The 20,741-nt window shown below is 34.6% G+C and overlaps 2 protein-coding genes across 4 annotated transcripts in view; both read left to right on the top strand.

The window, feature by feature from the left end:
• Window positions 1-1,565, top strand: part of LOC128232421 (switch-associated protein 70-like) — a 9,858-nt gene extending 8,293 nt beyond the window's left edge. The window contains exon 9 of the mRNA XM_052945956.1: window positions 1-1,565. This exon is cut by the window's left edge and continues 953 nt beyond it. Coding sequence (XP_052801916.1) covers window positions 1-76 — 76 coding nt within the window. The 3' untranslated portion in view covers window positions 77-1,565.
• Window positions 1,566-2,614: 1,049 nt separating this feature from the next.
• On the top strand, window positions 2,615-18,603 carry LOC128231677 (FACT complex subunit SSRP1-like). Of its 3 annotated transcripts, none has more exons than XM_052944744.1 (19): window positions 2,615-2,683; window positions 4,015-4,080; window positions 4,673-4,858; window positions 5,563-5,668; window positions 8,380-8,573; window positions 9,062-9,156; window positions 10,195-10,330; window positions 11,258-11,361; window positions 11,970-12,095; window positions 12,307-12,528; window positions 13,121-13,193; window positions 13,495-13,627; window positions 14,117-14,205; window positions 14,771-14,896; window positions 15,468-15,683; window positions 16,192-16,298; window positions 16,748-16,889; window positions 17,353-17,481; window positions 17,838-18,603. In XM_052944744.1, the coding sequence occupies exons 2-19, from the start codon at window positions 4,027-4,029 to the stop codon at window positions 17,949-17,951; spliced, it is 2,352 nt and encodes a 783-aa protein (XP_052800704.1). In that variant the 5' UTR covers window positions 2,615-2,683; window positions 4,015-4,026; the 3' UTR covers window positions 17,952-18,603. The 3 variants fall into 3 exon arrangements, with proteins under 3 accessions (XP_052800704.1, XP_052800703.1, XP_052800705.1); XM_052944743.1 differs by having other exon boundaries at window positions 2,679-2,765; XM_052944745.1 differs by lacking the exons at window positions 2,615-2,683; window positions 4,015-4,080; window positions 4,673-4,858; window positions 5,563-5,668 and adding an exon at window positions 5,680-5,914.
• The last annotated feature ends 2,138 nt before the right edge of the window (window positions 18,604-20,741 follow it).

The raw sequence follows: 20,741 nt of genomic DNA, 5'->3' as shown, positions 1-20,741 counted from the left end.
CACTTGTGAGAAAGACTCTAACTCTGAAAAAAAACTTACAAATGGAAACTGTAATGATATTTCAGTTACTGAATAAATATGTTCGTTTTTCTAAAGACATTAAGACGCGATTGGTGTATTATGTAATGTTAATTCCACTATGTCTATTATGGCTCTAAGCAGTTGGTCTCTCGCTATCTACGATTGTGTACGTATGTGATGCGTTTATATTCTTCTATGTTATAAACTAACGCTTCTCGTGGATGTTAGTAGCAGATATTGTACATATGCCGTATTTAATGCGTGTTGCTATTCGGTGAATTTATTGTAAAAAGAAGGTTCAATTCACTTATTTCCCGTAATTTATAACATAATATGAAATTGATAAATACGTTTTCAAAAAAGAAAGAAAATAAAAGATTAAAAAAAAGCCATTCCATGTATCTTATATAATGCATTTTATTTATAAATAAAATATGCAAGATAAAGGCTTTGATCGAGTAAATCCAATCCTATTGATTATAAAACTATTAAATACACGAAAGCTTGCGACGAAATTGGTGCAATGATTCAGGTTGAGAAGCGATCTAAAACTACCTTTAAATTAATACTTATTGTACGAATTAAACGTGATTCAATTTCCCATTTATTAAGTGAAATATAATTATATACTCAAGTTTCAGGTTTGAAGTTAGTTCATATACACTAATGTCACGAACAAGGACGAGGGCATGGGCATATATATACACCATATACATATGCATTTTCTATATATTTTTTTTGCTAAATAAGTTCAAATGGAGGAGTACATAACATTACTATTTCTCAAACTAAATTTATCAACAACATACTTCAAAAACTTACATGATTTTATTTTCAATAAATATTTTTCTATATTCAGAAAAATAGTAACATTCGAGTAAATACTGGACAGGAACTGACGTTTAGACTCTTCTAATTAATACACTCTTTCAATTAATAGAAATTGAAAGCATTTTAATTGTAAAAGTAAAGAGCAGAAAAAGGTAAACAGCAGAAAAAATGACAACGCTGGACTAGGTGAATTTTATATGAATAGTGAAACAATACCTAAGGGCAACCTGTGGAAATTTTCACGAACGAAACCGAAAAAAGACCTTTCCGCCCAAAAGTTGACATTTATAATTACAATCTAATCAAGTAGTCGAAACAATTTAAATGCATTTAATTTATTACGACTTTTTTTGTGAAACGAGGCCCAGACTGGTCTGTACTTGCCGGCAAGTTTGAAGGTAACATTGTGAACATAAATAGGTAGAGGCCAGGTTTGGTGGTAACTTTGTGAACATAACCAGCCTCAACTGTTGAGAACAGGGAACACAAGATAAGATGGGATAAGATAAGATAAGATTATATTTGTTTTGAATCAGCACGACATTGGCCGTTCAACATCGGGTAGTAAGACGCGAGTCTAATCAAACAGCCGCAGCTGATGAAACAAAGTACACATGGAAAATACACTGTGCGTTCCTTTAATTGCATTTGTATGTCTTAAAATGTTTTGTTTCTGTATTATTTGTATTTATTTACCAACCTTTTGTGTTATAATTCTTTGTATGAATGAGAAACAATATGCTTAAATCCAAATAAATCATCTTTCTGTTCTGTTTCTGTTCTATAACAATGCGCATTCATTTAAATGCAAAACTCAATTTTATTTGGCGGCATTACATCATGTATATTTAAGTAATAATATTAAATTAATAATAATATATATATATATATATTTTAATATATATATATGATGGAGGGTAACACCCTCTTCCCCATTAAGATTTTACAGAATATGTTATGTATAACTGGTTTAGATTAGAACGTAAGCAGGCGTGCCCGGAATTAAATCAGTATGACATCATGTATATTGTGTTGTTAAACTGTAATTCTTAACAATAAATTGTATGGTACTTATTAGAGGCCGAAAGGGATCTCATTGACTCTAAATGTACAACATGTCTATCTATCTATCTCTAGCTTGTTAATGAACGTGAAAGGTATATCACTGATGAAGAAAATCAACATCAGTAACAGTGAGAATTGGAGTAAAAAGAACTCCATTTTAGGAACATGATAAAATTGAAGGGTAAAGAAGTACCTTTAAAAGGTTAAAACGTTGCTCGCTTATCGCTGAATGGTTGCCACAGACACCTTAAATGCGTTAAGGCTGGGCATAGCGAAAACATGGTTTGGCAAGCTGTTCCAAAGTGCAACCGAGTGAAGATTGAATGAAAATTTATGATACCCAGTATTTACTTGGATTTGTCTAAAACATATTGCCGGGTGCATCAGTCTGGATAATCTGAATGGCATCTGGATATAGGATTGCATAGCAGTTGCAACATGGTGATGGTATATGTTGTAAAACATTACGGATCGATGGGTTGGCAAACTGTACAACAGCGTACTGTACTGATATTCTAGCTGTGACCGGACTAGAGTTTTTAAAGCTAATGTTTTGGCTCTTTCAGTTTTGTTTTTACCTTTCTTTTAATGAAGCTGAGGGTATTACTTCCGTTGGTGGTTATTCTTGAAATATGAGTGTTCCAGCTGAGGTGCGGTTAAATCCAGAGAGAGATATTAGTACAAGTTAACCTTTAATCGGTAAAGTAAATCGAGCACGCGCCATGAAAAGCGTTCCGCCGAGGTAGACTTCCTGTTTTGATTTTCGGTGAGGTCTTTTGATAAAAAAAACATGCTTTTCTATTATTTTTAACTTTGTCGAGGCAATAACTGTCATAGAGTCGTTGGGTGTATGTGTCTGACACAACTTTCACAGCAGTACAAAGGGCTGTTACGAAAATTTATACTAAAATCTTGAACATTTTGTCACTGGTAATTCCCGCCATATTTGTGTGAAATGCTAAATTTTCAGGAATTGCTATCGTTGCACAACGACTTAACATTGTTCGACACTTGTGCAACTGTCAATTAGAACATATGTCATAAGAAAAACACCACTGACAAACATCAGTTCGTAATATTTCAGGGTTAAGGACCTTACCTAGGGTTAACTGAGTCTGTTTTAATAGTTTAAATAAAGACCTTAGTCATAAAAAGGTAAATTAAAATAATCCTAGGGCCTGGTAATCCTGGTTAACTGTGATAAAATTCTATTGAAAATAAAAGAGGGTGTTTAAGGGACTAGACACCAGATGGTCCCAAAATCTGCAAATACAGTAATTTCTCAAAACAAGCCTAAAATTGTCATTTGATACAAACTAGTGTGTGACTGATTTTACATCATTTATTCTGATTTTAAGACAAGACACTTCAATTTGCTTCAAATTGAAGCCAGTTAAGGGCTTTTTAAAGCTAGTTTTATTTAAACGAAGGGGACGATGCCCACTTTTTCCATTGGGGCTGTAGTGGCCTCGAAACCCTCTGCTGAAATTGCTTCAGCCCCTAATCTGCCAGGTCAATTACATCCCTAAATCCATGAAGTGTGTATTTTTGGCATGTGAAAATTATGTAATGAGTTAAAAACTGCAAATGAAAATTTGTCGTAAGCGATGTGATACATCAACAAGTGAGATTTCAATGCACACAGCGATATAATTTTTTTGTAAGTTTTTGACAATTTTCTTTTTTCTTGCAACTGTATCATCTGGTGTCTAGTCCCTTTAAAAGCATCGACCAATGGCAATGTTTGTTTAAAGATTGTAATTTTAAAATGCCATTTTACATAAAGAGTTATTCGACGTCATTTTTTTTTTTATCAAATTGGCACCAACACATCTTTTGATAGTTTAAACATTTTTCAACTGAGACAGACAGTTAGTTGAAATAACCTCAGCGTGTATGAAATAAATATAAAGAAAATATGAAAACTATGTATCAGTATTGTATTATTATATTAAACGTTGTTGCGACATGAATATAAATTAAATAAAAACATAGTTCACAGCCATAAATCTATACCTCAATGAATGGTCATACATGTAAATGAAACTCTGTGTAAGTTATTGACTCCAGTTTTGAATTTCATACTGTCTACTCTAGAAATCAGAAGATATGAGTGACTACCAAGAGTATCCAGACATTGTACAGGAGGTCAGAGGAGCGTTGGTAAGAAAGCAACACTAGTGACTTTTTTCTTAGTACAATTTACTGCCTTCTAAAAAATGTCACCCCTTAAAAAGCATTTTAAAGTGTCCTTGAAAATCTAAATATTTTCCTAATTTGTTTGACACTTATTGCAAGAATAAAAAAAAAAGCAAAGTTATTTTTGAATACATAGAAGATCTTTAAGTTTACAAGACCAACCATAATACAATAAAGTGCAGGAAGGTCTTAACATGTATATCAGCTATTTTACATATTTTTGTCAGTCCAACAAAAAGCACTCATGTTTTTATGACATATATAGCACTGTGTTATGATAATGACACTGGCATTCATAAAGATGTTTATTATTTTGTCCATTTGAAAGTCTTGTTTGGACTACCAATAATAAAAAACCCTAAAAAATATGGTCAACTAAATATGTTTATGTAAAAAAAGATATCACTGCAACCATTAAACCCCACTTAATTTAAAATAAAAAAAAACAACATGAAAAATAAGAACTTAAGATCATGTATCTTCAATTGAAGAACAAAATAGATCTGCTCCTATTTGTTTTAACTCCTTCAATTCCACAAATAAATCTTGTTTTTAGAACCCTGGCCGCCTGAAACTCCAAGGAAACAGTATTGTGTTTAGAAACCAGAAGACAGGACGATCTGACCAGTTTCATGGCACAGACATAGAAAAGGTGCAGTGGCTCAAACGGGCTCGTGGATACTGTCTCAAGATTCTCCTTCACAGTGGACACATTCACAGATTTGATGGATTCAAGGAATCCGTAAGAAATCTATGTTATATTTATAACTTGAACTTTACACCAGTAACATATTTGATATAAGTTGTAAGAACAAATCCAAAAATGTTTTGTTTGATGCTGAATCTTTTCATAGATAAATGTTGTAATGTTAAAAACAACAAACTTTCAAACTGTTTTCTGTTTCTATCTGATCTTCATGAAACTTTGGTCAGATTTTTTTTTACAACATCATATGTAAGACAATTGTGAATATGGGAAAACTAGGTCACTAGGTTAAATTCATCAGTGTTCATCTAATCTTCGAGAAACTTAGAGAACAGTGTGAACATGGGTCAGCTACATTTGCTTTTTCCTCCTTTAACATGCATCCTGTTTCAAAATCACTTTTGTCAAAACAAAAAAGCCGACTCTAATGCATTTACGGACTTTTCCCTTGTACTCTTAATCAGGATTAATCTGGTCATAGTTCAGGTTAACATTTCACATGATGATGATTATGTTCTGATGCCCTGATAAAAGAAATCCTGTTTCATGCATATTACTCTATTTGGCTTTAAATATGTTTTATTTTCACTAGTCTTTGAGCATTAAAAAAATACCTTTATTTTTTACTCCTGTTTTAGACCTGAATATAAGATTTTGTCAAGTGAAAGTAAATTCTTTATAACAATTAAGGAGTGATGAAACAGCAGAAGTAAAATTCACGGATTGTGAATATTTTCCAGGATCAAGAGAAGTTGTCATCATTTGTGTCCAGGAACTATGATGTTAAACTGGAACCTGTGGATCTCTCTGTGAAAGGCTGGAACTGGGGACAGGCCAAGTTTGAAGGTAGCATTGTGAACATAAATAGGTACAGGCCTGGTTTGGTGGTAACATTGTGAACATAAATAGGTACAGGCCAAGTTTGAAGGTAACATTGTGAACATAAATAGGTACAGGCCAAGTTTGAAGGTAACATTGTGAACATAAATAGGTACAGGCCAAGTTTGAAGGTAACATTGTGAACATAAATAGGTACAGGCCAAGTTTGAAGGTAACATTGTGAACATAAATAGGTACAGGCCAAGTTTGAAGGTAACATTGTGGACATAAATAGATACAGGCCAAGTTTGCAGGTAGCTTTGTCATCATAAATAGAGAAAGGCCAAGTTTTCAGGTAGCTTTTTCATCATAAATAGAGACAGGTCAAGTTTTTAGGTAGCTTTGTCATCATAAATAGAGACAGGCCAAATTTTCAAGGTAGCTTTGTCATCATACATAGAGACAGGCCAAGTTTGCAGGTAGCTTTGTCATCATAAATAGAGACAGGCCAAGTTATCAGGTAGCTTTGTCATCAAAAATAGAGACAGGCCAAGTTTTCAAGGTAGCTTTGTCATCATAAATAGAGACAGGCCAAGTTTGCAGGTAGCTTTGTCATCATAAATAGAGACAGGCCAAATTTGCAGGTAGCTTTGTGAACATAAATAAGGACAGGCATGTTTGGTGGTTACTTTGTTAACAGAAATTGGGACAGGCCGGTGGTATCTTTGTGAATATAAATATGGACAGGCTGAGTTTGAAGGAAATTTTGTGATTATAAATAGGGACAGGCCAAGTTTGCAGGTAGCTTTGTAAACATAAATAACATTTGTAAGTTTATATTTCCTTACTTGTAGGTTTGGCTTTACATAGATATCTTTATACCCCCGACAAACGAAGTTTGAAGGGGGTATATAACCGTATATTGGAGTCATCCGATGGTCGGTCGGTCCGTCCGTCGGTCTGTCCGTTGTGAACATAAATAAGGACTATTTAACCGAAGAATATTGATGTTTGAGTATGAAATTGTAAATCTAATATTACATAATATAAATTAAATGATACATTATTTTTCTATATAGTTTTGACATTTTAACATTTACACTCAAGGCAAAAGAAATAAAAAGTGAGTCGGTTTCATTTAAGGGACTGTACACCAGATTGGCACTAAAGAAGTTTTTTTCTGTAACGAATCTCAGGGCAATTATTTTGTTTGCAATAATTGATTAGACCAGCTTATTTCCATGAACCCAAAGGGTATTGCACATATTAATTGCTAGAGCCACTGATGGAATATCACTTTATTTATTAAAGGGGCTGCTGATCTTTTGGTTAATCCTCATCTTGGAGGACTCCTTTGAGAGCTTGTGGATGCAGTATCTGCACAGCCGAGTTATCTCTTTAGGAGCCTTCCTCTGATGTTTGAAACATAATTATCTTTCGATAGATCATGCTTTTTTCTTATTTCGGGAATGTAACGTATACAAGTGACATTTGGAATTTGGAATTATACAGCTATCTGGTTGAAATTAGGCCAGTTGACAGTGCTTAACCGAAGAATATTGATGTTTGAGTATGAAATTGTAAATCTAATATTACATAATTAAAATTAATAATACAATATTTTCTGATATAGTTTTGATATTTTAACATTTACACTCAAGGCAAAAGAAATAAAAAGTGAGTCGATTTTATTAAAGGGACTGTACACCAGATTGGCACTAAAGAAGTTTTTTCTGTCTGGAGCATAACTTGAAAACTTTTGCATGGAATTTAATAAATCTTCATACAGTGATAGATCATAATGAGAGGAACTGTAGATTCTTTTTCAGCCAATTACAGAGTTATTGCCCTTTGTTACTTTTTTCTTGTCCGGAGCATATCTTGGATGGAATGTAATAAAACTTTATACAATAGTACAGCACAATTAGAAGGAGTTCAGTGTACATGAATCACTACATATTTTAGCAAATTACAGAGTTATTGCCTTTTTCTGTGTTTTTTTTGTCAAACTTTTGTCCGGACAGTTACTTGAAAACTACTAGATGGAATAGCATAAAACTTCATACAATGATAAATCATAATGAGAGGTGGCGTTCGTGGGTATTAATCAACTTCAGTGATAGCTCTAGTTTCCAGAGCATTGTAAATAATGCCAGTTACTTGCTGGCATAAATATTGATGCTCTGAACAAGAGATACATGTTATATTTTGCATGTGTATGGTTGACTTCCTTTCAAGATGCACTCTTACTCCCAAATAAGATTTGCCACAATCAATACAATTGTTTAGATATAATAAAATGGATGAATAAATGTCAAAACCAATGGTGCTTATGAAGGATACCGAGTTTAAAATGAAGAAAAGGTGCAGAAAACATGTTATTTCTACCTTGTGAGACGATAGTAGAACACAGTAAATCTTTTAGCACTAACCAATTATTAAATATTTTTGCATTTTCAGCTATTTAATACAAGGTTACAATCTTGTTATCAATAATTAATTTTTTCCATTAATGCATTATTTAGTAAGTAGTTAAAGGTTTATCACTCAAAATTTATGTTTGTTATACATGTGTATGTATTGATATTGAATAAGAGTGTCACTTTAAAGACAGTCTGCTAAGATATAATTGATAAGCAAAGATAAATAAGTTTGTTATTATGTTTCTAAATATTGGAACACATTGGTTTGTTAATGCTACAACACATGTTTGTTACAAGAAACATATCTTCGTCTAGGTAATGGTCTAAACTTTCTGATTGACAACAACCTGGCATTTGAGATTCCTTTGAACAACGTATGCCAGGCGACCCCAGCCAAAAGTGAGATCACACTGGAGTTTCACCAGAATGACGACGCTGCTGTATCGCTAATGGAGCTACGATTTCACATACCCCCTGATCAGAACAACCAAGAATCAGATAATGTCTCTGTTAGTATGCAAGCCAACTTTTCATATTCACAGTGTTTGCTGTTTGCCTGAGAGAAAACAGAGCAATTGTATGATATGTTTCAATACATTTAGTTGAGCTCTTGTTTGTGCAATATTCCTTATTTTCCTGAATTCAAACATGTACAGTTTTATGGACTCATTTAAAAAGATCATATTTAACAGTTGTTAAGTTGTCTAATATTTTGTAGTAAAAAGGTATTTCAACATTTGGCAGATGTTTAAGGCATGCACAGTATCATTTCTTTATGAAAGTTACCTATCCAAGATTTGCTGTAGTGGAAGATGTTTCCAATACTGTAAGAACTTGTGTTTAACCTGATCACTTTTTATAAAGTTTATATCCATATTACTTAAATCTAGGAAAAAGTTGAATGGGAAAGGCCATGGAATATAACCACATAAAGAAAGAAAGTATTTTGACTGTGACTCCAATAGTTAACATGACACTTTGTGTAAATGTGTTTCAGGAGTTCTATGATCAAGTAATGAAGAATGCTGACATAATCCAGGCAACTGGAGATGCCGTGTGTGTCTTCCCTGAGGTCCAGTGTCTTACTCCAAGGTATGTGTAAATTGCTGCTACATTGTGAACATTACCGGTTTATGTGTACATTATGCATTTATAAGACATTACTCAGGTATGTGTATATAATGCATTTATAAGACATTACTCAGGTATGTGTACATTACCGGTTTATGTGTACATTACTCAGGTATGTGTACATTATGCATTTATAAGACATTACTCAGGTATGTGTACATTATGCATTTATAAGACATTACTCAGGTATGTGTATATAATGCATTTATAAGACATTACTCAGGTATGTGTACATTATGCATTTATAAGACATTACTCAGGTATTTGTACATTACTGGTTTATGTGTACATTACTCAGGTATGTGTACATTATGCATTTATAAGACATTACTCAGGTATGTGTACATTACCGGTTTATGTGTACATTACTCAGGTATGTGTACATTATTCAGGTATGTGTACATTACTCAGGTATGTGTACATTACCGGTTTATGTGTACATTACTCATGTATGTGTATATTATGCATATATAAGACATTACTCGGGTATGTGTATATTATGCGAGAAAGTGCATCTGCAGTCATGCTGTATTTTACTTGTTAGTTTGAAATTATGTTTAAATATCATGTAATCATACTTTTTCCTTAAATACATGTTGTACAGGATGTTAAAGAGTTATCCTATCTGGGTATGGTTGCATGAAATAGGATAGTTACTTGTAGCAACAAGGATTTTTTTAATATAAATATTTTTGACAAAAGATGTGTAAATTATGTTAAGTTATTACATTATCTCTCTTTTCCATTTTTGCAATTTTGAGTCTCAAGTCCTGAATTCAGATTCAAGATGTCTGTGAATATGGGCCCTGAACATGCAACAATTTCTACATATATAATTGTAATTTGATCTTTACAATATTTTGTAGTATGCATGTTGTTAAGATCACCCTATTTTGTGTGTTTACATTTGAAGACACTTGGTAATAATGAATGAATCACAGTCAACATTTGCTCCATGTTCCATTTCTTACAGTTTGAAACATATTTGTTTGATTTCAGAGGTCGCTATGACATCAAGATGTACACAACTTACCTGCAGTTCCATGGTAAAACGTTTGATTACAAAATTCCCTACACATCGGTGCTCAGACTTTTTCTGCTGCCTCATAAAGATGGCAGGCAGATCTTCTTTGTGGTAGGTATAAGTTTTTATTGAGAACTTAAGGGTTTTACCTGTTAAAAATGTTGGAAGGGGAAAAGGAAAAATCAAATACTATTGGACTGAGGGCTTATGTATTAGTGTAATGGCAAGCAACTTTTGAGGTACAGGTAAATGTACTAATGTACTGTCAGTCTGTTTTGGTAGTTTCCATGAAAGAAAATTAGGAAATTAAAATACTGTATACACTTGAAATTATGCTACATCAAATGACTGAAGCTTGTACATAACAGATAGTACGGTAAATTATTGAGCCTTTTCTTGACAGTTGCTTATGGTGTCACTTAATTTGTAGTTCACTGATATTTTTTAGCTTGTCTGGGTTTTCTTGAGAAAAGAAGTCTATGTACATGATAGCCTTGGTGTTTTTATCTTCAGCATCATGCAAACTTTTGTATTGGCCAATTTTCAAAACCTTTCAATACATGTAATTGATACTGGGTTCACATGGTCAGTGACATTACGCACATGTATAGCAAGGAACATAACTACTATGGCCATTACTCTAATAAATGTGTTCTAGATTCTAGAACACATTTATTAGAGTAATGGCCATAGTAGTTATGTTCCTTGCTATACATGTGCGTAATGTCACTGACCATGTGAACCCAGTATCAATTACATTAAGATATTTAAATAAAACTGGGTACACATGTTGCCAGGGCAATAACTTCTATGGCCATAGCTCAAATTATGTTCAAGATATTTAAATGTCCAGTTATGCTCTTTTCTCAACAACAAAAACACCAGAGGAGTGTTTGGCATTCGCTCAGCAGTACTCTTGTTTAATATTCAATATCTTTTCAAAGCAAAGTCTGTTCAATTTAACACATATATACCCCAAGTCCAGATTCACTTACCTACCAATGACCCTGACTATCAGTTGTATGTTCCTGTATACAGGTGAGCCTGGACCCACCTATCAAGCAGGGCCAAACCAGATACCACTTCCTTATCCTGCTCTTCTCCAAGGATGATGAGATGACCCTGGAGTGTGGCCTCGGAGAGTAAGTTGTTGGGAAAACTTGATAGCATTTTCAATTGACCCAACTGATAGCATTTTCACTTGACTCAACTGATAGCATTTTAACCTTCCACTTGACTCAACTCATAGCATTTTCACTTGACTCAACTGATAGCATTTTCACCTTTCACTTGACTCAACTGATATAAATTGTAGCAGATACTGGAAAGTATTATAAACTGTAGCAGTTACTGGAAAGTATTCGATTTAAAAACATGAACAAATAAAAACACAGATCGCAATTGAGATCATTGAAGAAATTTGTTGAGTCAAGTGAAAAAGCTATCAGTTGAGTCAAGTGAAAATGCTATTAGTTTTTGAGAAAATCTGTTCACAAAATGTAAATGTATGGGATAAGGAAACTTCAAAACTGATTCCTTAGATAGTATATAAGTATACATAAGCTGCCATTTATTGGCTACATAGTGTTATAGTTACACCCTTATTCAGAAAACTTCACTGAAGTATTGACATTCTGGTTCTGATTATATACAATGAACAAAACTGTAGCTTCGTGACATTTTGAACATTACTCAACCATTAGCTGTGCAGTAGTGAGACCATACCCTCTATTCTGTTGTTTTCTAACAGTGAGTTAGAGGAGAGATATGAGGGGAAGCTCCAGAAGGAGATGACTGGTCTGGAGTACGAGATTGTAAGCAAGGTGTTCAAGGCTGTCACAACACGCAAAATCACAGTCCCCGGAAGCTTTATCGGGTATGTTTGCTTAGTTGTTAGATAGAGGCTGTTTTATTCACAATTCTTGGAGTTTTCATAACTACACCTAAATTTCTAAGGTAAGAGAATAGTTACTCGTAGTCTTACTGAAACAGCCTCCAGTTAATTAAAAGTTGTCAGTTAAAATTATTTGCCATATAGATTTTAGTCCAATCCTTGGTAAATTTTGACCAGAACTTTGTTATTGCAGACATTCAGGGTCACCTGCTATTGGGTGTTCCTACAAGGCAGCCACAGGTTTGCTGTACCCTCTGGAGCGTGGCTTCATCTTTGTGCACAAGCCCCCTGTCCATATTCGCTTTGACGAGGTCGCAGCGGTCAACTTCGGTCGCAGTTCTGGTAGCAACCGCTCATTTGACTTTGATGTAGAAACAAAAGCTGGAACTGTTTACACGTTCTCTAACATTGAAAAGTAAGTCTAGAATTTAAGCAGTTTCATCCCCGCCCCTACGTCCTTTTACCCCTGCCTTATTATATTTTATTCCCCTCTTGCGCCTCTCTGTACACAAGGTCACTCCCTATAGAAATGTTATTGGTCAATGACAAAGTACCATAAAGCATTAATGATAAGTGCATGATAAGCATATGTCCATAAAACATAGAAGAAGACTGTCAAAATAAAAAAGAAAACTTGTCATGGCAAAATCGTTTACTGTTCTTTTCAGTCCAAAAGTTCAGATTTAGATCTTAAAGTTGTCATGATTGGCATGAGATATGAGAAACATGTAGTTAGAAACAATGCTTCTGGTGACAGATCGTGCCACATGTATCTGTCCTGTTTGACAAAAGAGAGCAAATCTAGTACTGAATGAAATATGTGATATGGTTTAGGCTGCCTTTAGTGAATGAAAGTTTTGACTCATTTTCATTCTTTCAACATTTTATAATTCAATGATACGCATGTACATGTTTGCACAAGAGTTGGAACAACAGGCCTTATGTTTTAAGTCTCAACCAATGTCATGTGCTACCGAGAATCATGTACGGTATCTATTCTACTTCAGAGATGAGTATGGAAAGATGTTTGAGTTCGCAAAGAACAAGACTCTCAGAATGAAGAATATTGGCAATAAGAAGGTAATCAATTGATGCAGAAGATTCCTTAAGGTGTTGTCTAACATTATAGCAACTATTTATTTATTTCTTGATAAGTTTTTGACGTCTTTGATGCTTAATCACATTTTGTAAATTGTGTGAAATGTTGCAAATGTTCAAATCCTCATCATTATTGCCCTGTCATATAAGTGCTATATAACACAAAATTTATTTCAAATCTTAAACCTGTATCTCACAAAATAATGTTTTCTCAAAGGTAGACCTTATTATGTATATAATTGTGTTTTTTAATATGAAATGTGTCTTAATTTTGCCTCTTCAGGCAAAGGACATGACCAACTACGAGGATGAGTCGGACGAGGAAGCCGGGGCCCATGATGCTTATCTGGAGAGAATGAAGGCCGAGGGCAAAGACAGGGACAGCGACGCCTTTGATGATGACAGCGACTCATCTGGTATGTGTATTTGTCACCTAATATGTAGATCTACACTCAAAACAAGGAACACCATGTGATAAAAGTCAGTTTATGAAGAGTTGAGGGTATGGCTTAGTCAGACTTGCACTCCTGAGAGGAATTATGATGAATCGTTAAGTAACTTGCTCATAGAGACAGTTGATGGATATCAATTGTTTTCACTTACTACTTAGTGTAGAAATACTTGTGGGTCATTACATAATTTGTTTGAAACCAAATTAGATAAGAATAAGGCCATCTTCATAACATAGAGAATAATTGTTTGCTTTAGTTTAAGATTGTAATATATTTCACCAAGTCAGCACCAAAATTTATATTTCACGAAGGGAAAATATTCACTTTTGGTGTTCACGAGGTGAAATGATGTATCTGTTTGGACTTGACAAACTGTTATGATTACATCGCATAGTCCGAAATGTATTGCATGCTTGATTAAGGACATTTAGTGAAGTCTTCCTTTATTTTAAGACGAGGATTTCAAACCAGAAGATTCTGCAAGTGACGTGGCTGAAGAGTATGACAGTAACCCACCAACGTCATCTGATGAGTCTGAAGAGGTCAGTATAAATTATACCTTCCTGTATATGGCTTTGATACGGCTGACAGCACGGAAATGGTAGCATACCCTGCCGTACCCTGTTGTATTTGGCCTACATGTTAAGAATAATGTCAGTTTTGTTATCTGTGGTGATATTCCAATATGGAAGAATGGAATCAGCCTTTAAATGTCTTAGTTGATATCAACTTTAACAATACAGTGTGTGTTTTTTTTCACTCTTTTTGGAAGGGTGTCCGGTCATTTCATATTGGGGAAAATGCATAATTTTGACTTTGTTTCTTTAATAAAACATCAACACCCTCTCAAAAAAAGAAGAGTTAACACCAGGCTTTAGGTATTTTATTTTCACATTTATAGGGAAAACAGTATGTTTAGTATTGGGAATGTGGCTGAATTTTTCCTAATTGATTAGAAAACAATGACACTGCATTATCACATTGCATTTTTGTTTTCTTTTTATTATCTTTTGTATGATATCATGTGTTCAAAGTACCTTGATGCCTAAAAGAAATAGTTGATTATGATCTGTATTTAAATTTTCCAACCTTTTATCCATTGTAAAGGAGCCTGAGAACAGCAACGATGATGAGGAGACGAAGGCCCTGAAGAGAGCCGAGAAAGAGAAACGCCAACAGGAGCGGAGAGAAAAACGAGAGAAGCATGAAAAGTCCAAGGCCGCTAAGGCTGCGGTACGTGGAAGTATTATTGTTTTTTAAGTGGAAGACAGAATTGTGAGTGGAAGACCGTATTATTGTTTTGAAAGTGGAAGACAGTATTATTGTATTCTAAGTGGAAGACAGAATTATTGTTTTGTTAAGTGGAAGACAGTGCTATTGTTTTGTAAGTGTGAGGACAGGGAGAAAAGTTTAAACTGGAGAGGAAAGAATTTTGCAAAATTAATAAAAAGTTGAAGGTTGCTATTATTAATGACTAGTAGGGGAAGAAAGTCTTCTTTTGTTATGAATTAAAATTAAAACAGAAGAGAAAAGAAAATAGACAAAAAGTACAAAGTCTCTGGTATGTGTTTGGCAATATAAATGTTATTTTGTGTCTGACAGTCCTGCTGTAGAATAGATGAGAACAGAACTGGACAGACAGTTGAGAATTATGAAAAGTTAAAGGCTGCCAAGAGTTAGGTTGATGAAAAAAGTCTTGTTGTGGGGTTTACATTTTGTGTTGTAAGAGTGTAAAACATGTAGCTTATCTGAGAATATAGCTCTGACTACTGGTGATCTTATCAAAGCATCATTGTCATTTCAGCGTGAAGGCTCTAGCCCGAAGACGAAAACCAAGACCAAGAAAAAAAGCAAGGAAGAGAAAGATCCTAATAAGCCAAAGCGTCCCCAGACTGCATACTTCATCTGGTTTATTGAGCAAAGGGCTAAGATTAAGGAGAAACATCCAGACTTCTCGGTCGTGGATATCTCCAAGAAGGCTGGAGAGATGTGGGGCAAAATGACCAATGAGGAAAAAGAGGTGATACACATGGATAGCACGCTGTTGATAGGCTTGTATTCAATTGATGAAAATAGGAAGGACATGTTTACTAAAAAAAAAACTTGTTTGGACAAACTATTGCCTTCTCTATTGTTTACATATTTTTTTAAATTCTCATCGTTTTGAGAACACGCTGTTGCAATCTGATGTTTTTTAGGACAACAAACTGAACATTAAATTCTCATACTTATAAAGGCGACCTGTACTTTCTTTATTAATATTGGTTTTAGCTATAGACATTTTGAACTGAAACGTTTAACACATAAGTTAAGCAGGGTTTCTGCCAGTTGTATCATAAGGCATTTTGGGATGGAAGGGGTGTTCCCCCCTCTGCTGCCGATTTTTTATATTTTGGGTTATTAAAATGGTGCAATTTCCTGTAATTCAAACAAGTTAACGGTTCTGTTCTTTTGATTTAAAATTACCTTTTACAATCTGATTTACATAAAAATATTTGCACTTTGTAACACTCTATTACTCATTTCAGCCATACAATGAAAAGAACAGAGAAGCGAAAAAGGAGTATGATATTGCTATGAAGGAATACAACAAGAACCTTAAAGATGAAGGTGGACCTCCGAGGCCAAAATCAAGGTATGAACTTGACTCACTTGAAACTTATACTAGTAAAGAACATGGAGAAATAACAGGTAGTCAAAACTGATTACTTCAGGTTGAATGTTCAGGTTGAAAATGCAACTTGTTCAACTATCCTCTGACAGCAGCGAAATGAATAAATGAGGTTCTAGTCAATTGATTCTAATTTATTTTGGCTCTTGTGAAGATAGCTTTAGGCTGACAGAAATTGCTTCCAAGCTTTTTTCTGTGGTAGAAACCAGCGATGGTGTCCGTTTTTGAGAGGTCAAGAGAACATTCTTGAACCCACAACCTTTTGGTTGATAGACGGGCAAAAATATATCAAACAACTTAACAAGTTACTACTCTCACCTGTCTGGTTTTAGTTGTTAAAGCTTGAAACTGTGGTGACGTTATGAAACATTTTTTTGGTAATGAGATATTGTCAACCATGGATATATTTTCAGCTCCAAGTCCAAGCAGAAACCAAGCCCGAAGAAGCCGACAGACACAAAAGCAGGGTCAGGCTCTGCATATAAGAGTAAGGAGTTTATCTCTGATGTGGAGTCATCATCTGACGACTCCGATGAGGATGATAAACCACTGAAGGTAAAAATAGCATTTTATGACAGCATGGATTAAGTAGCAAATTATTTTTGAAAAGTATTTTTGTAAAAGTTTATCTGTAAAAAAATCTTAAAATGAAGATCCCGCAGACTGACTTCCAATAATTAATTGATACGAAGATTATGTATACCATTATGACATAGACTGACTTCCAATATTTTTTTGATTTTGTCAAAGAAAATAGAGCCATAGAAAGACAGGTGACATATTAAATAAACATTGAAATTAATCTTAATGCAGGATTAAAGTCTTTAGTGTTAACATTGGACTATAACATCAATTGAACGACACTCTGTGAATCCATGGATAACGATAGCTTTAGTATTGTAATGAAATTATTATTGTGCCAGAAAGAGTCTCAAGATCCCTTAAGAAAAATTATTGCCACTTTTTGAATCCCATAACATTTTACATCTTTTGTTTAATGTCTTTATTTCCATCACAGAAGTTAAAGCGTGAGAAGATGGAAGTTGACGAGGATTCTGGGTCGGGGTCCGGCTCCGAGGAAGAGAAGCCATCGGGGGTCAAGCGGAGATCACAGAGAAAGGATGGGGAGGAGTCAGATGTCGGCGAAGTAAGGATGTTTGATATTGGAATACATTGTTTGTATGTGAAAATCTTTTTAAAAAAAGAATTGGTTCAACATAGATTGAAAATGTTATTGACCTGCCTTTAAAGTTTGTCCTTATCTGAATTAATTCAAAGAATGGTCAAGGTGTTATATATAATAATCACCGGTATGCAGTTACTTTGCATAAAAATTGTGACAGTACTTGGAATTAAATGTAGGCTTGTTTGTTACATGTAAGTCATATAAACACACATCATGGTTATAAACTGATATTAGCCAGAGAAAATAATCATTTATGAACAAATCAAGCTGTGCTATCTATTGGCATCCTTTACTAATATTTCTACATTGAATTACAGCTGCCGGATGATGAAGAGATTCTGAGCTCTCCTGAACATTCTGAGCCTGGTTCCCCGGCGGGTAGTGACTCAGGTTCTGGCTCCGGTTCTGGGTCTGGATCTGACTCGAACTGAACAGGAATTAAAGTTGTCTCCTTTGATAATGGGACAAAGTTTTGAGCTGTGGTTATGATTTATCTATTGCAGGCAGAAGTTACTGATTTGATCATATAGCCCAAATACTTGCACTATTGCATGATCTAGTAAATTGTAACAAACCTGGCTTTGTAAAGATCTAAAATTATAACAAGCCTGAGGCTGACAGCTTTTTCACAGTTCCACTGTCTGGATGTTAGAAAAATTGGTTAAATTTATTGAATTTGCCAACCAACAGGACTTTAATTTTGCTTTCATTGTCGTTTTTCAATGGAGCTATGGATTATTATGTCTAGTGCTATTAGTATTGTTGTTACTTACTGAATATATTGGAACAAATCATATCAAAACATTGAGCAGGATTTGAAGCTGTTAACATCCTTGCAAAATTTCTCACAACATGATTGCCATATCTTGACCTTTGAAGATCACATCATACATGTACTTCGGCAATATTGTTTCCTTGTAAAAAATAACATGGCTCAGTTAACCAAAGTTTTGTTGTAAATATTGCATATCTGGAATATTTGACATCAAGGTTTATTGTTGGTAACTCAAATTCAAAATTATGGAATTGCACATTTTCCATCTTGATGTGATTGTACGAATAAAAGTTTGAATTGTGCAAACATTCTTGTGTTTATATCTATTGTTGTTGAAATCGAATCTAATATGGTCATGAGCATTTGTATGTAGTTCTAAAGAGTAAGTTTTTCATCTTTACTCTCCCTTGCCTTTGTTAATGAGGTGAAAATATAGTTAAGTGGTTGATTAAGTTGGTTAACTTAGCTCTACTGGCCAAAGGCCAGAAGAACTTATGTGATGGCACAGTGTCTGTCGTAAGTGCGTCTGTCTGAACTCAATTGCTTGAAAAGATAGGTTCAAATTAAGCCGCTGGGGTCATTACTTGCACACCCCAGGGTTTACAAGTTCCCAATGCTTTTATATAGAAATCTTTGAAACTCTTCTTGTGTGAAACCCCTAGGCCTAGACCCTTGGTATTTGGTATTAAGCACCGTATAGTGATCCTCTACCAAGATTGTTCTAATTATGCCTTAGGGGTCAAAACTGGCCATGCCCCAGGGGTCAAAAGTCTTATAAACTTATTTAAGAAAACTCAAAATCTTTTTGTTTCAAACCGCAAGGCCCAGATATTTGGTATTTGTTTTGTAGCATCATAGAATGGCCCTCTACCAAGTTTGTGCAAATTTTCACCCTGTGGTCAAAGCTGTGAAGCTACAGCAATAAGATATGGACCATGTGTACAGTTTTTGTGTCGCCTGAAAAGACGACATATAGGGGTTACTTTTGTCGGCGGCGGCGGCGTCCACGTCCCATTTTCGCTTGTCCGGGGTATATCTATTGGTGGTATCAACTTGAAACTTCATATGTACATAGATCTAATTGAGGGCAAGTGCAGTGCACAAGAACTGTTACTCTTGCTTCCATATTTTTAGAGTTTTGCCCTTTGTTATTTTTCATGCTTAAAGTTTTGTCCGGGGCATATCTTGTAGAATATAAGAGTTATCAACTTGAAACTTCATATGTAGATAGATCTCATGGAGGGCAAGTGCAGTGCACAATAACAGTAACTCTTGCTTTCTTAGTTTTAAAATTATTGCCCTTTGTTAATTTTCATGCTTAAAGTTTTGTCCGGGGCATATCTTGAAGAATATAAGAGGTATCAACTTGAAACTTCATAGCTAGACAGATCTCATTGAGGGCAAGTGCAGTGCACAATAACAGTAACTCTTGCTTTCTTAGTTTTAAAGTTATTGCCCTTTGTTAATTTTCATGCTTAAAGTTTTGTCCGGGGCATATCTTGAAGAATATAAGAGGTATCAACTTGAAACTTCATAGCTAGATATATCTCATTGAGGGCAAGTGCAGTGCACAATAACAGTAACTCTTGTTTTCTAAGTTTTAAAGTTATTGCCCTTTGTTAATTTTCATGCTTGCAAGTTTTGTCCGGGGCGTATCTCGTAAACTATAGGAGGTTTCAACCTGAAACTTATTCCGTAGGTATATCTGATTGAGGGTTCAAATGCCACCTACACTTGAAAGTTAAATGGCAACATCATTGTCTATAAATGAATAAAATGCCAATCTAACAGCTATAATGTCGACAGTAAATAATTCGTCAGGCAACACATCCGACTCGCGGAGTTCTAGTTAAAACAAGTATCAATGTTTTCTACGGATGACCTTGACTGTAACCTTTTGACCTACCTACCTTTTTTGAAACAACTGCAATGTAATTTGGACCATGCATACAAATTGAAAACAAATGCCGCGCTGTTGTGCTTTTGTGTTAATGTTGTGCTTGGATGACCTTGATTTTGACCTACTTTCTTATGTTTGAAGCTACATCATTGAAATTTTGACCATTTGCACAATTTTGCCAACAAATATCAATATTGACATTGACAGGTGACCATTTGACCTAGTCTCTAATTTTTGCAGCTACAGCAATGTAATTTGGACCATATGCACATTTTTAGAACAAATATCAAGGTTACATATTTGGTTTGGAGCATTGTCTAATGTTTCTTTACCAAGATTGCTTAAATTATGTCGCTGGGTTCGAAATTGGCCCCGCTCTGAGTGCCACATGTGTTACATAAAAATAGTGTTACACAACAAATGCCTCAGCTATGCGCATTTTTGTTTCAGACAAGAAGTTCTTTTGTTCCTTTATATTTGAATATTGAACTTCTTGTCTGAAACAAAAATACGCATAGCTCAGACATTTGTTGTGTAACACTGACT

The sequence above is a fragment of the Mya arenaria genome, chromosome 4 (genome assembly GCF_026914265.1).
Source record: "Mya arenaria isolate MELC-2E11 chromosome 4, ASM2691426v1".
Taxonomy (NCBI): domain Eukaryota; kingdom Metazoa; phylum Mollusca; class Bivalvia; order Myida; family Myidae; genus Mya; species Mya arenaria.
The sequence above is the reverse complement of the archived record's forward strand: the minus strand, read 5'-3'. Positions and strand labels throughout refer to the sequence as shown.